The 15,380-nt window shown below is 45.9% G+C and overlaps 1 protein-coding gene across 9 annotated transcripts in view; it reads left to right on the top strand.

The window, feature by feature from the left end:
• ADCY10 (adenylate cyclase 10) overlaps positions 1-15,380 on the top strand; it is a 74,667-nt gene that overhangs the window by 25,471 nt on the left and 33,816 nt on the right. For 8 of the 9 annotated variants that reach the window (XM_019423661.2, XM_053909345.1, XM_019423669.2 and 5 more), the window contains 6 exons: positions 1,001-1,056; positions 3,856-4,009; positions 6,427-6,619; positions 7,125-7,211; positions 11,157-11,431; positions 13,800-13,936. In XM_019423661.2, the coding sequence (XP_019279206.2) occupies positions 1,001-1,056; positions 3,856-4,009; positions 6,427-6,619; positions 7,125-7,211; positions 11,157-11,431; positions 13,800-13,936 (902 nt within the window). The remainder of the gene's footprint in view (positions 1-1,000; positions 1,057-3,855; positions 4,010-6,426; positions 6,620-7,124; positions 7,212-11,156; positions 11,432-13,799; positions 13,937-15,380) is intronic. The other variant, XM_019423679.2, reaches the window with a different exon arrangement.

Raw genomic sequence — 15,380 nt, forward strand, 5'->3', positions numbered from 1 at the left:
GCCCAAAGCCCAAGCATTTGTCAAGCCTCTGTGTCGCATTTGGTAACATCCCACGGGCAGGGGCACCTGGGTGGCTCGGTTGGTTGAGCATCCAACTCTGGATTTCAGCTCAGGTCATGATCCCAGGGTCACGGGATCGAGTCCCGCGTCGGGCTCCACACTGAGCGTGGAGCCTGCCTGAGATTCTCTCTCTCTCCCCCTCTGTCCCTCTCCTCTGCTTACTCTCTCTTTCTCAAACAAAAATTAAAAAAAACAAAAAACAAAAAACATCCCATTGGCAAAGCATTCACAAGGATGAGCTCACAGCAGGAAGGCTCTGTAGAGTGACAGAGCCCAGGGCGTAGATACAAGTAGGGTTCAAGAAGTGGGGCCATCAATGCGGTCCGTCTGCCACAGAAATTCAGAACCGTCTCGTCCCAAAGGCCGCCCTCCTCCTAGTTCTTCTATACCATTTCTGCAGATGAGATAGTGTCGAAATGCACATACGAATACGAACAGGCCTGGGTCCTGCCCTGAAAGTTCACAATTTAATGGGGAAGACCAACATATACGATACACCCCGTGAGCTGTGTATTACGCAGAAGTTGGTACGTGCTATAACAGAGACGTAACACAATGGTATGGCAGTGCAGACAAGGGGATGGTCCACTTGACTAAAAAGGCTCCTTCAAGAAACAGTAGTGCGCAGTGGGCAAGCGTGTATACACTGGCCCGGTTATAGATACTGATTCTGTCGGTATTCTCCGTTCCTGCCACCACTCCCCGTGGGACCTCGGGCAAATTAAACGCTCTGCATCTCAATTTCCTCATTTGTAAAATGGATATAATCGTACCTTCTTCGTAAGGTTTTTGTCCGGGGTAAAGGGCGGTACATGGGCAGAGGACTTGAAACCGTGCCAGGCACACAGCATGTGCTTGCCAAATCACCGTCCGGGCACTTGGTGGAATTTTCTATATTTCCGGGTTCTCACTCTAACATCTTTTCTTTTCTTCTCTTCAGCATGTTTGGTATGGCATACCTCATCTGCAACAGAAATGAGGGCTACCCTTTGCTGGGTAGGTAGTAAGCCGTGATTTTTAAGCTTCTTTACTGAACTATAACAAAACATACAGAAAAGTATACCAGCGTTAAGCGTGCCTCCTAACGAATGATCACAAAATGGGCGTACAATCACCTTCCAGGCGAAGAAATGGAAAAATAGATGCCTGTGTGTGTCTTTTGGCGAACACACGTACGTGTTTCTCTTGAGGTTTGGGAGATGGTTTGGGAGATGATACCAAATAATTGTCCAAAATGGCTGTATTTACTTATATGCTGACCCACGGTGTTAGGAGAGTTCCTCATCCTCACCAACAACTTCGTTTTAAGTCTTCATAATTTTCATAACTCTGTTGGGTGTGTGGTAGTGTCTCACTGTGATTTCCATTTGTGCTTCCCTGATACGGTTGAGTTCCTTTTTCATATATTTGTTGGCCATTTGGGCATCATCTTTTATAACGCGTCTATACAACTCTGCTGCCTATTTTCCAGTTGGGTCGTATCTTTATTTTAGATCTGTTGGCATTTTTTGTATATTCTGGACACGGGTCCGCTGTCGTTTGTGTTTCTTGTACGTAACTCCTCCCATCCCGTGCTTGCCTTTTCACCCTGTTGGTGATGTGTTTGATGAACAGAATATTGTATTTTAGTATAATCTAGGTTATATAAATCTGGTCTTTGACAGTTAGTGCTTTTGTACACTGTTTAAAAGTTTTCCATCACCCCAAATCGTGAAGATCTATTTTTAGATTCTCTTCCAGAAACTTTGTTTTTACCTTTTACATTTAGATCTATCATCTATCTGGCAATGGCAGTGGTGTTTTTGTGATTCTTGGTGACAGGAAGCGTATCAAGAGAAAGCTAACTTGACACGAGATTAGACAGGGAAGGGGGCCTAAAGTGAGGTAAGGATACACCCTCTGGGGGAAGAGACCGTCATGAAGATAGGCCTGTGGAATCTGAAGACAGCCATTTCTAGGAACACTTGTCATTTTCTTCTGTTAGATGAACATCCCTAAAAGTATCATCATAAGTTAAATCCTGGTCCTAACTGTGTTAGGACAATCAGGAGGAGGCTCTGTCCCACACTTTGGGGGGATATCAGGACAGAATCTTGATTTCAGCAGAGCAGAAAGAAGGCAGCAGTTCCAGAACTGAAAAGGGTACTTGGATCCTCAGTAGTGTGTTTTTCAGAGTCTAATCACTTCTTGTAAATACAGATTCCCAGACGCTTGAAGGCTGGAAAGGAGAAGGAATGCTCACCCTCACCCTCCTCCGAGGCCTTACTGCCCGTCCTACGATATGATTGTTGTCACGGCGACTGACAGCAAATGGAAGTCCTAACCCCCTTGTATAAGACCAAGGACTCCATCCGACCGCCATAGCAGGCCACATTGGCACAATCTGCTCATGTTTCCCAATCTGGTCTGGGCGCCTCTTTGCCCTGATTCCATCGCTGTGAGGTAAAGATCAAGCCCACACAACCGTTCCTTATCGCTCTAGCCAAAAAGAAACTTGTCAGAGGTGAGGACTATAGGAAATACCCTTTTTTTTAAGAAGAGTTCCTGAAAATGAAATCGTATATGCTAACAGCATAGATGTTAACAAACCTATACTCAAAAAGTGTCCCAGATATTAGGGCCTCGTTGGGAGAGAAACAAGGTGACGTGACTTTTCTGAGTTACCTCCGTGAGGTTCAGGCCAAAGAAGAGTGTGACGCATCTCACAATACTGAAGTTCAAATGCATTTTCAGAGAGGGAACGTTTCCCCCAAATGAAGCAGTGAAACCTGCAGAGTGGTTCTCCCCGAATCGTGCCCAGAAATTTGCCTTACCACGTAAACACTCGGCTGCTTTGTATAAAACATCTAAGCTTAGAGTAATCGTCCTGGTTTTCACTAGACATTAGATAACACCGGGCTACGTGTTTGCTCTGTGAAGGGGTCCAAAATGGTCCCACCCCCACCCCGCGCCAGCAGTGCCCAATCCAGCAAAGAAGAAAGAACCAGCCCTGAAAGGTTCCCAAAATTGTGGGCTGGGTTTCAGATCTCAGGCAGGCTTCCTATTACATATATTTAAAAAGATGTAAGAAAAAGAAGTGTCAGGGTTGTGACCAAGGTGATGTTTATTTTCTTCTCAGTTTTCCGTATTTTTCATGGCGAGCATGTGTTGAGTTTCACAATCAGAAAAAGACTATATTTTATAATGTCGGTTGTTCCTGTGATAGAAATAATCTACACATGACTTTTGAAAGCAAGTTGAATTTTCTTAGTACGGATAATGTTTCCAGTAGCCCTGAGATAAGGATCATTTCTCATAGAAGAGAGCAAGTTTCTTTCACAGAAGTAGGAATAAAAAATGTTTTCCATAATTGTTTAACGTGGGAACCCTAATTTAATAAACTTATTTCCCAATGTAATAATCTATAGATTACTTCTCGTGTGCTATGGAGGAAAAGAAAAAGGAAAAGAACGCAAGGACCGGGGTCAGACAACCCTGGTTTAATTCTGGTAGCAGTTTGCTACCTTAAATCTCCGTTTTCTACACTAAAATTAAATGGACGTTATAATGAGCGTTCTACGAATACTTGGCCTCACAGCGTGTGGGGATCAGATAAAACCGTAACTAGAAAGCTCCAGAGAAAGGTTTCAAAAATTTTTAAAGTGCACAGTATCTCAAGAAAGGTCATGAGCAATTCCATGGGAATTCTAAAGGTATTTGTAGGAGCGTGATCACTATGTGTTTTTTTTTTTATATATGTCTCGACTACTTTATGTTGATTAGGTTTGCTCCCTTTTTAAAAAATGCAAATTACAGGACGTGATAAGGAGATCAAATACTTCATGTGTCGTATGAAGGAATTTTTGGTGTCCAACTGCAGCCGAGTCCTAATGTACGAAGGATTATCAGGATATGGAAAAAGCCAGATACTTATGGAAATTGAGTATCTGGCCCAAGGTGAGAACCACAGGTGAGTGTCTTGCCATGATCGTTTCTTGAGAACTCAGAGATTCCTGATGTCCTTAAGAGTTTCATTTATTGTCACGTTCCTCTCCTCGATGTAATTCGCCTTTTGTGAACTACCCACAGTCTATCAGTTACTGGGTGCCATGCCCTCTGTACTAAATAGGTAATAGATGATAAACAGATTGAACTAAGAAAATGAGAAGCAGGGCTGACCCCTGGAGATCCTGATTTAATGCCAGGCGGGGCTTGGATATCAATATTTTAAAGCTTCCTAAGTAATCCCGGTGTGCGGACACTTTGAGAACTCCTGGCATGGACGTTGGGGGCAAGATCGGGTCAGCAGAACAAACAGAAATTTATCCAGCTGGCGATAGAGAATGATAGGCCTCTGGATTCTCCTTTGGAAGGCAGAGCCAATGTACTTATCTCACCCCATTCATGTGTTTTCATACAAGAAATGTCATGTGGCACCTCATGGACAGAGTGATACTCAGTGACGGTGACGGTGACTGAGATGACGATGGTGTCTCATGTCCCTTCACCATCGGACCTCAAGCCTTTAAGGGGAATATGCTTAGAAACCTTACGCTACCTGTGTGTCATTCACAGGACCTCAAGCCTTTAAGGGGAATATGCTTAGAAACCTTACATTACCTGTATTTCTACTCTTTTTTTCTTTTTTTTTTTTTTAATTTTTTTTTTTAACGTTTATTTATTTTTGAGACAGAGAGAGACAGAGCATGAACGGGGGAGGGGCAGAGAGAGGGAGACACAGAATCTGAAACAGGCTCCAGACTCTGAGCTGTCAGCACAGAGCCCGACGCGGGGCTCGAACTCACAGACCGCGAGATCATGACCTGAGCCGAAGTCGGCCGCTTAACCGACTGAGCCACCCAGGCGCCCCTCTACTCTTTTTTCAATGTCAAGCCTGCGAAAGGCCAGTTTGCAAATATCTTTAACGTCGCTGGTTATTCATTATAACCAGAAGACATTTATTTATTCATTCATGTATTCCGTCACTTATTGAGTACCTACTGTGTTCCGGGAACTGTTGAGGGCTGTATTTGTTTGCTAGAATTGTCATAACAAAGAACCACAAACTGTATGGCTTCCTGAGCAGAAATGTATTGCCTCCCGGTACTGGAGGCTGGGAGTCGGAGACCTAGGTTGACAGCTGGGTTAGTTCCTGCTGACGGCTGTGAGGGACAGTCTGTTCCATGCCTTTTTCCCTAGCTTCTGGTGGTTGGCTACCAATTGTAGGCTTGTAGAAGCATCACCCGATCTCTGCCTTTATATAGTGTTCTCCCTGTGCCTTGTCTGTGTCCAAATTTCCCCTTCTTAATTTTTTTTTTAACGTTTATTTATTTTTGAGACAGAGAGAGACAGAGCATGAACGGGGGAGGGTCAGAGAGAGAGAGGGAGACACAGAATCTGAAACAGGCTCCAGGTTCTGAGCTGTCAGCCCAGAGCCCGACGCGGGGCTTGAACTCACGGACCGCGAGATCGTGACCCGAGCCGAAGTCGGACGCTCAACCGACTGAGCCACCCAGGCGCCCCAAATTTCCCCTTCTTATAAAGAAACTAGTCATTTTGGATTAGGGGCCCAATCTATGCCGCTACGTAACTGCTCACGGAAGAGGAGAGAGAGACGATGAAAATAGGATCGGTGAGGACAGTGATTGAAGTGTGCAACCGGGATACTGCAGAAGCTAGGACAAACCCAACCTTGTATGTAACGCAACCTTGGGGCTCCAGGAAAGATTTCCAGGAGGCTGCACCTGAGCTGAGATTTGCAGACAAGCAGGAGACGAGGGGTTACCAGGGGCTGTGAGGAGTGGTAAGCTTCCAGGCTGGGGAGACAGCCCGCACAGAGGCATGGGGAGAGGAAACCACTCTGGGTGTTCAGGGATGTCTCACCAGTTCGTTGGTAGAGGATGGACTGCTGGGCAGAGCGGCAAGAAATGGCACACTGAGACCCGGAAAAGGCTTGTATGTCACAGAAAAGAAGCGTAGGCTTACACCTTTTGGCAATGGGAGCCGCTGAAGACTTGCAGATCGGAGAGAGAATTGGCATCGATCCCGTTAACGTCGGGCTTCTGTAAAGGTGGTGCGTCGAATCATGGCACTAGGCAAGGGTAGGAGCATGTTACTCAGCAGTGCGGGTGAAAGTCTGAGGGCCTAGAGCAAGGTGGTGGGAGTGGGGCCGTAGAAGAGGGCAGAGCCAGGGTCAGTTAGGAGGGCTCAGGGACATAGCGGGATGAGGGGGTGTATCTGAAGCAGGAATAACGAACAGCTTCCAGATAATATAGGAAAGTTCTGTTGCAACTGACTACGAAAAACCGGAGCGTTCCGTCGTTCTTTCTTCTTTTCAAAGCATACGTTTAAGAACTCTCTTCTGCTTCTTGGCTTTCTCACGAACAGGACGATTGCTATCGCGTTGACTAAGATCAGCTTCCATCAAAATTTTTATACCATCCAGATATTCATGGCCAGTGTACTAGGTCTGGATACTTGTAAACATTATAAAGAACGACAGACCAACCTTCAAAATAAAGTCAAGACACTGTTGGACGAGAAGTTCCACTGTCTTCTGAATGACATCTTCCACGTCCGGGTGAGTCACTAGATCTGACGCCTGCAGGAAAGAGGGACAGGGCCCGCGCAGCGACCCCTGCCTGAGGTCTGACGCCTTAGCGTCTCTTGGCCGTTTATCGCCTTTTTCCTTTCTCATGTGGAGAATCTGGGTGATGAGGAAATGGTTCCCAAACGTCTTTGAATGAGCATCCCCCTTCCTGAGACATTGGAAGTATCTAGAAATACCATACTCAAAAAAAATCCCAAACCCGCTGATTCGTTTGGCTCTCACCTTCCCATCATAGCTACACTGGACTAGCTGGTCCAGGAGACTGCCAGTGCAAAGACAGAGTATGCCCCGTTACTTCCTGTATCTTACTAGATTCAGTGACATCGCGTGTGACAGCCGGAAGGGACGCCATGAATTAGCTAACGCATGAGGATTCGATGGCGCAGAATGGGAAAGTGATTTGCCCCGAGTCACGCAGCTAGTAGCGCCCTTTGCTATGTTCCCATACCTGATCTTCTCCCGATTCTTTGTACAGTTCCCTATTTCACGAGAGGTTTCCAAGATGACCACCTTCAGAAAGCAAAAGCAGTTGGAAGCATTGTTTATGAAGATCTTGGAGCAAGTAAGAGCCGCTGTGGGTCGAGTCGGGGGCAAGGGCAACCGGGAGGCGGCCGGAGGGGTTCAGACGCCACCGGCAAAAGGCTTCGACCGGTGTGAGAGCTTTATCCTAACACAGCCCGCGTCTCGTTCTCCTTTCTTCCTTCCAAACCTCAAGTCAAGAGTCTGTTCAGAATTTAGCTGTGCTTGAAAGGGGTCCCTTTCACATTACTCCCGGGAGTCTGGCTTCTCCTTGAGACCAGCCCTTTTTTCTTCTCGCTCTGTGAGAGGTACAGTATGGCCAAGGGGTCATGTGTGGAGGCTCCCTAGTCACGCTACCCACATTTGTTTTTTTTTTAAACACTTTTTTTTAACGTTTATTTATTTTTGAGACAGAGAGAGACAGAGCATGAACGGGGGAGGGGCAGAGAGAGAGGGAGACACAGAATCTGAAACAGGCTCCGGGCTCTGAGCGGTCAGCACAGAGCCCGACGCGGGGCTCGAACTCACGGACCGTGAGATCGTGACCTGAGCCGAAGTCGGACGCCCAACCGACCGAGCCACCCAGGCGCCCCATGCTACCCACATTTGAACCCACAGGCCTATCACTTGCTACCTGGGTAACCTTGTGCAAGTTGACTTACCTATGCCCTTGTTTAATCATCTATAAAATAGGCAGATAGCAGTACCTGACTCACAGGGTGGTGTAAACACACTTGGAACGTTGTGTGAATACACTTGGAACGGCGCCTCTTTGTCAGAAACACTCCTCCCCCTGCCCCCCGCATCTTACCTCGTTCCCTGAGTAACCTCATGACAATTCACCGAATGTGGACGATCACCAGATTTCTTTTCGAGTCCTCACCTCGTTCATAAGCACCCAGAACCAGCTTTCCAAGAGCCTTCCATATGTAACACGTGGATGTAGAAACTCGCGTTCAGTTCAGCGTCTAATACTAAATTTTATGTTTCCTCCCGCAGGGCCCCTTGTTCCTCAGTCCGATCCTTGATTTAGCTAATGGCAAAGTCATTCACGCATCACTTGAAATGATCTTTGCTCTCTTCCTCATCGGTTGCTACTCAGTTCTCCCTGGGAATGTCTCCTCCCTCTCTTCTGCTGTCGTTCAAGTTCTGTCACTCTGGACGACTTCCATGGCTTCCCAACAAGGCTCTGTGCCTTAGACCTCTCCTCTCCAGTTCATTCTCCACGAACAGGTGTAAATTGCGCCACCCCCGTGCTTTATACTGTCCACATCACTCCCAGGGCTAATGACATAAGTCCAAAGGGTTTTGGTTTTTTGTTTGTTTCTTAACCTGGAGAAATGCTAGTCATCCTTCAACGTCACTTCTTTGGTGAAAACTCCCAAAGCGCTAGGCATGACTGATCCTTCTTCCACCCTGCTTCTGTAACACTTTGAACATATTTCTTATTATATTTGCCATACAGTATTACAATTTGTTCCTTATATGGGTGTCTCTGCCTCTCAGGCGATTGTGGGCTTCTTAGGACAGGGAGCCTGATTCATTTGTGTATTATTATTGCACAGCACAGCGTCTGGCACATTATAAATGATCGATACAAGTTTGTGGCATTGTCTTAGATTTGTACCACCACTTTCTCCTTCTCCGCTTCGGGCAAATAAGCGAGGCATTATGAGTAATTTCAAAATGTCAGACTCTGGACAGTTGGCATTACAAGTATCCAGAAAGCTTCTTAAAAAACATGGATTTACAGGGGCGCCTGGGTGGCTCAGTTGGTTAAGCGTCCGACTTCGGCTCAGGTCACGATCTCGTGGTCCGTGAGTTCGAGCCCCGCGTCGGGCTCTGTGCTGACGGCTCAGAGCCTGGAGCCTGCTTCGGATTCTGTGTCTCCCTCTCTCTCTGACCCTCCCCCGTTCATGCTCTGTCTCTCTCTGTCTCAAAAATAAATAAACATTTAAAAAATTTAAAAAAAAACACACAAAAAAACATGGATTTACAAACAACAACAACAAAACCAGACTCTTCAATACAGAGAACGAAAGAGTGGTTGCCAGAGGGGAGGCGGAGGCGGAACCGGTGAAATAAATAAGGGGAATAAGAGTACACTTATCGTGAGGACCACTGAGTAATGTATACAATTGCTGAATCATTATCTTGTGCACCTGAAACTAATATAACATTGTTAAATTGTACTTGAATTAAAATCTCTGCGGAAAATGAAAAAACAAAACACACGGGTTTATTACTTCCGCACCTAAAGATCCCAAGGGACTTGGGTTGGGCTTAGGGATTGATTTAGTCTCTGGCTTTTGTTTGAAAACTTCTCAGTTGTTTCTGACACACCGCCGAGTTTGGAAACCACCGCTAAAGCTACGCTTTAAGCACCGAGACAACTGTCTTTAGATCATTTATTCTCCCGTGCGACCTTGGCAAGTTACTGAACTGAACTTTTCTCAGGGCATAGCTTCAATAGTACCACTTCCTGGGAATGTTGCAAGGGGAGAATGAGTTACTTTCTAGAAAGAGCCTCACACGGTGCTTGGAACATATTAAGTACAATGTAGATGTTGGCTTTTAGTCACATTAATTAGAGACCATCCAGTGCAACCTTCTCCTTTTAAATATGAAGAAACCAGGGCCCATGATGCACTCTAGAATTCATGCTTTTTTAGTTCCTGCTAAAAAAATATTTTAACATTTAGTTTTGAGAGCGAGAGAAGAGCATGAGTCTGGGAGGGATGACCTCACGAACCGCGAGACCATGACCTGAGCTGAAGTCCAACGCTTAACGGACTGAGCCACCCAGGGGCCCCTATCTGCCCCGTATTTTTAAAGGCATCAATCCAAAACAAAACCAATGCAATGCTAACCTCCCCATCCGTTAAAATGTCCTCAAGGTCAATGAACGGCTAAATATGGTAACAGAACGGGGCCATGAGAGTAGACTTATCGTGTAAATGTGATAAAATGGGTCATAACACTTTATGAGATTTTCTTACGAAACGTGAAATTTTCAAGTAGCCTCTGCTGCTTTTGTTTGTAAAAATGTGGAGGGAACGAGTGGGTTAACCCAGTCTCGTCCCAGAGGGAGCCAAGAGGGGTGCAGAGCAGGAAGAGCGGGGGAGGTCTTCTCCATTTAGCCAGCTCACAGAGTGGAGTCCAGGATGTGCTCTGTAAGGGGCCGACACTAAGATGTAAACTCTCACTTTGTTTCATCCTTGTAGCCCCACCACCCAGAACAATACCTGACCCTAGTAGATGCACAATAAATGCTTAACGAGTGCGTAAATCATTCAGATTATTTGGGGGAGAGGTAGCCTACCCAAGGAATGGGACAGGTGATCTGATTTCAAGGTACCATAGACCATATGTCAGGCTAGAACAGCATAAACGAGGTTCGTCTCCTTCATACCCCCAGGAGATCTTCATTTGTCCATAGATTAAAATGACTTGTGGGGCCGCCTGGGTGGCTCAGTCGGTTGAGCGGCCGACTTCGGCTCGGGTCATGATCTCGCGGTCCGTGAGTTCGAGCCCCACGTCGGGCTCTGTGCCGACAGCTCAGAGCCTGGAGCCTGTTTCGGATTCTGTGTCTCCCTCTCTCTGACCCTCCCCTGTTCATGCTCTGTCTCTCCCTGTCTCAAAAATAAATAAATGTTAAAAAAAAAAAATTAAAAAAAAATAAATAAAATGACTTGTGGTAAACATATCAGTCATTTTTATGTAGTGGGTCCTTTCACTTGCTTACAACCCCATTTATCCTACACATTATCTTTACACAAAGCTCTGACCAAGTAAGAAAATCCATTCCAGCTAGCTTTGTCCCGATCGCCACAAACTCCCAAGTTACCGGAATCTAAATTAGTACAAATCACCTGGAAAGAAGATTTTGATTTAGCCCCACAAAACTCAGTGGGTCCACATGCAGACCCGCACACGCGACTAAAACCCGAAGTCCCACCGCACTTTTCTGTGTCTCCGCCTTGTGCAGACCGTGAAAGAGGAAAGGATTATTTTCATCATCGACGAGGGCCAGTTCGTCGACGCGGCCTCCTGGTCCTTCATGGAGAAGCTTATCCGGACTATTCCTATCTTCATCATCATGTCCCTGTCCCCCTTCGTCGACATACCCTGTGCGGCTGCCAGCGCCATAATGAAGAACAGGAACACCACCTACGTCACCCTCGGAGCCGTGCAGCCTAAGGATATCCGCAACAAGGTCTGCCTAGACCTCGATGTCAGGGGCATCCCCAAAGAACTGGACACGTGAGTAACCTGTTTCTCTCCTGAGGTCCCGACCTCCGTGTCCGTTCCCCAGATCCAGACTTCGTGGGTTTCCCGAAGAAGTATCTACAAGTACCCGTCTCAGTATGTTCACGGGGCCCGCTGTTCAAGAGCCATTTCTCGTGGTTGGTAGGATAGACCCCGTTCACCTCTTCCTTGTTATTGCCCCCCGTTAGGTTGTCTCAGACGTTTGCTCGGTGACCTCAGTGTTGCTTCCCCTTCGTTGTGTTGGGTACGGGCATTCTCCGTGTAGTCAGCAGTGACTGAGGACGTCGTCGTGGGCAAGTGTCACAAAAGGCAAAGTGGGAACACTTAGTATACGTGCTGCCGAAGCGAGCACCCCACTGGTAAAGTTTAAGGACACAACTTGTAAATGAGCAAGGTCCGGCAGTACTGTAGTCTGGAATATTCTCCGTCTGTGGCAGGTGTTGAAGGCTGGCTCTTTACTCACTGCTTTCTGAGTGTCTCAGTGATGCCTCCACCGGGGCCCAGACCCCAGTTGCCTTAGCAACATGGACAGTGCCCCTGCTTGACTGTTTACAACCCACCTTAGTATCTGCATCCTTCTTTTTTTTTGTTTTTTAATTTTTTAGTGTTTGTTTTTGAGAGAGAGAGGGAGAGAGAGCACGAGCAGGGGAGGGGGAGAGAGAGAGGGAGACAGAATCTGAAGCACGCACCAGGCTCTATGGTGACAGCACAAAGCCCGATGCGGGGCTCAAACCCACAAGCCGCGAGATCACGACCTGAGCTGAAGTCAGACACTCAACTGACTGAGCCGCCCAGGCGCCCCTGCATCCATTCTTTCTAATGAGTTTGCCTTGCTTCTGGAGGAAAGATGTCTTGGACAAAGTCTCATTTAAAATAACCCCAGGCATGAACTTGGCATGGTCTTTCCCTTTGTCTCTCACTCTGTCTCCCCTCTTTTTCTGTGTGTGTGTGTGTGTGTGTGTGTGTGTGTGTATAGTGTATATATATATATATATATATATATATATAGTGTATATATATGTATAGTGTATATATATATAGTGTATATATATATAGTGTGTGTGTATATATATATATAGTGTGTGTATATATATATATATATATATATACACCCCTGTTTATGTTTTTACTTTTTTTTTTTTTTTAATTTTTTAATGTTTATTTTTGAGACAGAGAGAGACAGAGCATGAACGGGGGAGGGTCAGAAAGAGAGGGAGACACAGAATCTGAAGCAGGCTCCAGGCTCTGAGCTGTCAGCACAGAGCCCGATGCGGGGCTCGAACTCACGGACAGTGAGATCATGACCTGAGCCGAAGTCAGACGCTCAACCGACCGAGCCACCCGGGTGCCCCATGTTTTTAAAAAGAAATATTGAGGGGTGCCTGGGTGGCTCAGTTGAGCATCCGACTTCAGCTCAGGTCATGATCTCACGGTTTGTGGGTTCAAGCCCCACATCGGGCTCTGTGCTGACAGCTCAGAGCCTGGAGCCCGCTTCGGATTCTGTGTCTCCCCCTCTCTCTGCCCCTCCCCCTCTCACGCTCTGTCTCTGTCTCTCAAAATAAACGTCCAAAAATTGTTCTACAAATTTAAAAAAAATAAAAAGAAACATTGAAAGGAGAAATCGGAAACTGACTGACATGGTTATTTATAAAGTCAGCAAGGGAAGCAAGACTGAGGATGCTCCTGATTATATAGTTTTGGCTTTGAAAAACATGTGAATGTTTTATGTAATTTTTAAAAATGAGGGACACCTGGGTGGCTCAGTTGGTTGAGTGTCCCGTGTTTTGATTTTGGCTCAGGTCATGATTCCAGAGTTGTGGGATCAAGCCCTATGTTGGGTTCCACACTGAGCATGGAACCTGCTTGGGATTCTCTCTCCCTCTGCACCTGCTCTCTTTCTCTCTCTCTCTCTTCAAAATTGAAAGAAAGAAAGAAAGAAAGAAAGAAAGAAAGAAAGAAAGAAAAGAAAGAAAGAAAAGAAAGAAAGAAAAGAAAGAAAGATGTAGAAAGCAACCCCCTTGGGGCTCTTGGGTGGGTCAGTCGGTTAAACATCCGACTTTGGCTCAGGTCCTGGTCTCCCGGTTTGTGAGTTCGAGCCCCGTGTCGGGCTCTGTGCTGACACCTCAGAGCCTGGAGCCTGCTTCAGATTCTGTGTCTCCCCCTCTCTCTGCTCCTCCCCCACTCATCCCCTGTGCCTCTCTCAAAATAAACACGAAAAAAAAAAAAGCAACCCTAGAAAAGGAAAACGAATGGAAACAAATAGAGAATAATATTATTTTCAAATGGTTGAAATGAGTCAAATATTTTTCCTTTGGAAAATATGGTTCGTTGGTGCAAATAGGTGGCCTTGTTCCCACTGCAGGTACCTAGTGGAGGGAAGCTGTGGGATCCCATTTTACTGTGAAGAATTGCTAAAAAACCTTGACCATCACAGGGTACTCATTTTCCAGCCAATGGAGGTGGAGGAAAAGACCAATATGACCTGGAACAACCTGTTCAGTAAGTCTCCCGGTGAAGGCTCTTTCTCTCTGTCCTCTGCAGAGAGAATGGCAGTAATGGCTTTTTCCACAGGCTGCATCCCGTAGGGTCAGGGGGACTGGGGAGGCAAGGAGTGTCAGCTCTGATATCTGAGATGGAGAGAGAACTTACCGTTGCCTGGGGCTCACTGAACGGAGGGAGACTGTGTGCCTCGGAAAGAACACAGAAGAACACCGGGGAATCTTAAAGCCCAGAATCCACACGGAAGGGGATTTAGATGTTAGGTGGTGGGAGAAAATACCTTGTCTTCCAGAGTCTTCTAGCTCAAAGTGAATTGTCACCAGGTTTCCCATACTACAGACGCGTACGGGAGGATGCAATCTGAGATAATGGCATAAAGGAGGCCAGCTGGAGTTTTTAAGAGAATAATTTTAACATCGGGAGGGGGAGAATGGGAAAAGGATGCATTCCAGAAAGTGGAGGATTAAAGCTTCTGTGAATGATAAGGAAAGGTCTGTGTGGGGAGTCGGCAGTGATGAGAAAAATTCACATGTCGGACGCTAAACCCACTGAGCCACCCAAGGGCCCCTGTGGTTGTTGAATTCTTCTATATCCTGGGCCATTTTCTGCCTAGCTGTCCTATCAATTGCTGAGGGAGAAATGTTGACATCTCCAACTATAATTGTAGACTTGTCTATTTTTAATTCTATCAGTTTTTGCTTCACGTATTTTTTGTTCGGTGAATAAACGCTTAGGATTGCTAGGGGCGCCTGGGTGGCTCAGTGGGTTAAGCGGCCGCCTTCGGCTCAGGTCCTGATCTCGCGGTCCGTGAGTTCGAGCCCTGCGTCGGGCTCTGTGCTGACAACTCAGAGCCTGGAACCTGTTTCGGATTCTGTGTCTCCCTCTCTCTCTGACCGTCCCCCGTTCATGCTCTGTCTCTCCCTGTCTCAAAAATAAATAAACGTTAAAAAAAAAAAACTTAAAAAAAAAAAAAAAGGATTGCTATTTGTCTTGGTGAATTGACCCATTTATCATGATATGATATCCCTCTCTCTCTGTTAACTTTCTTTGCTCCAAAGTCTGCTTTGCCTGATATTACTATTCCAGATACTCCTGTTTTCTTTTGATCAATATTTGCATGATATATCTTTTCTATTCTTTTCCTTTCAGCTTGCCTATATCATAGTATATTTGAAGTGAATTCCTTGTATATAGCGTGTAGTTAAATATACTCAGGTGATTTATCTTTCAGTTAGTAGATTTAGACCATTTAGATTTAATGCAGTAATTGATATGTTAGGGCTTAAGTCTGCCATTTTAAGAAAAGTTTCCTTTTCTCTCCCCATGTTACGGTTCTCATTTTCCTGCCTCCCTTTGCTATTTGAGCATTCTTTAGAATTCTGATTTATCTACAGTATTTTTGAGGCTATCTCTTTGTACAGATTTTTAATGATTGTTCTAGCTG

This window comes from Panthera pardus, unplaced genomic scaffold, assembly GCF_024362965.1.
Source record: "Panthera pardus isolate Hobbes unplaced genomic scaffold, ASM2436296v1 HiC_scaffold_21, whole genome shotgun sequence".
NCBI lineage: Eukaryota > Metazoa > Chordata > Mammalia > Carnivora > Felidae > Panthera > Panthera pardus.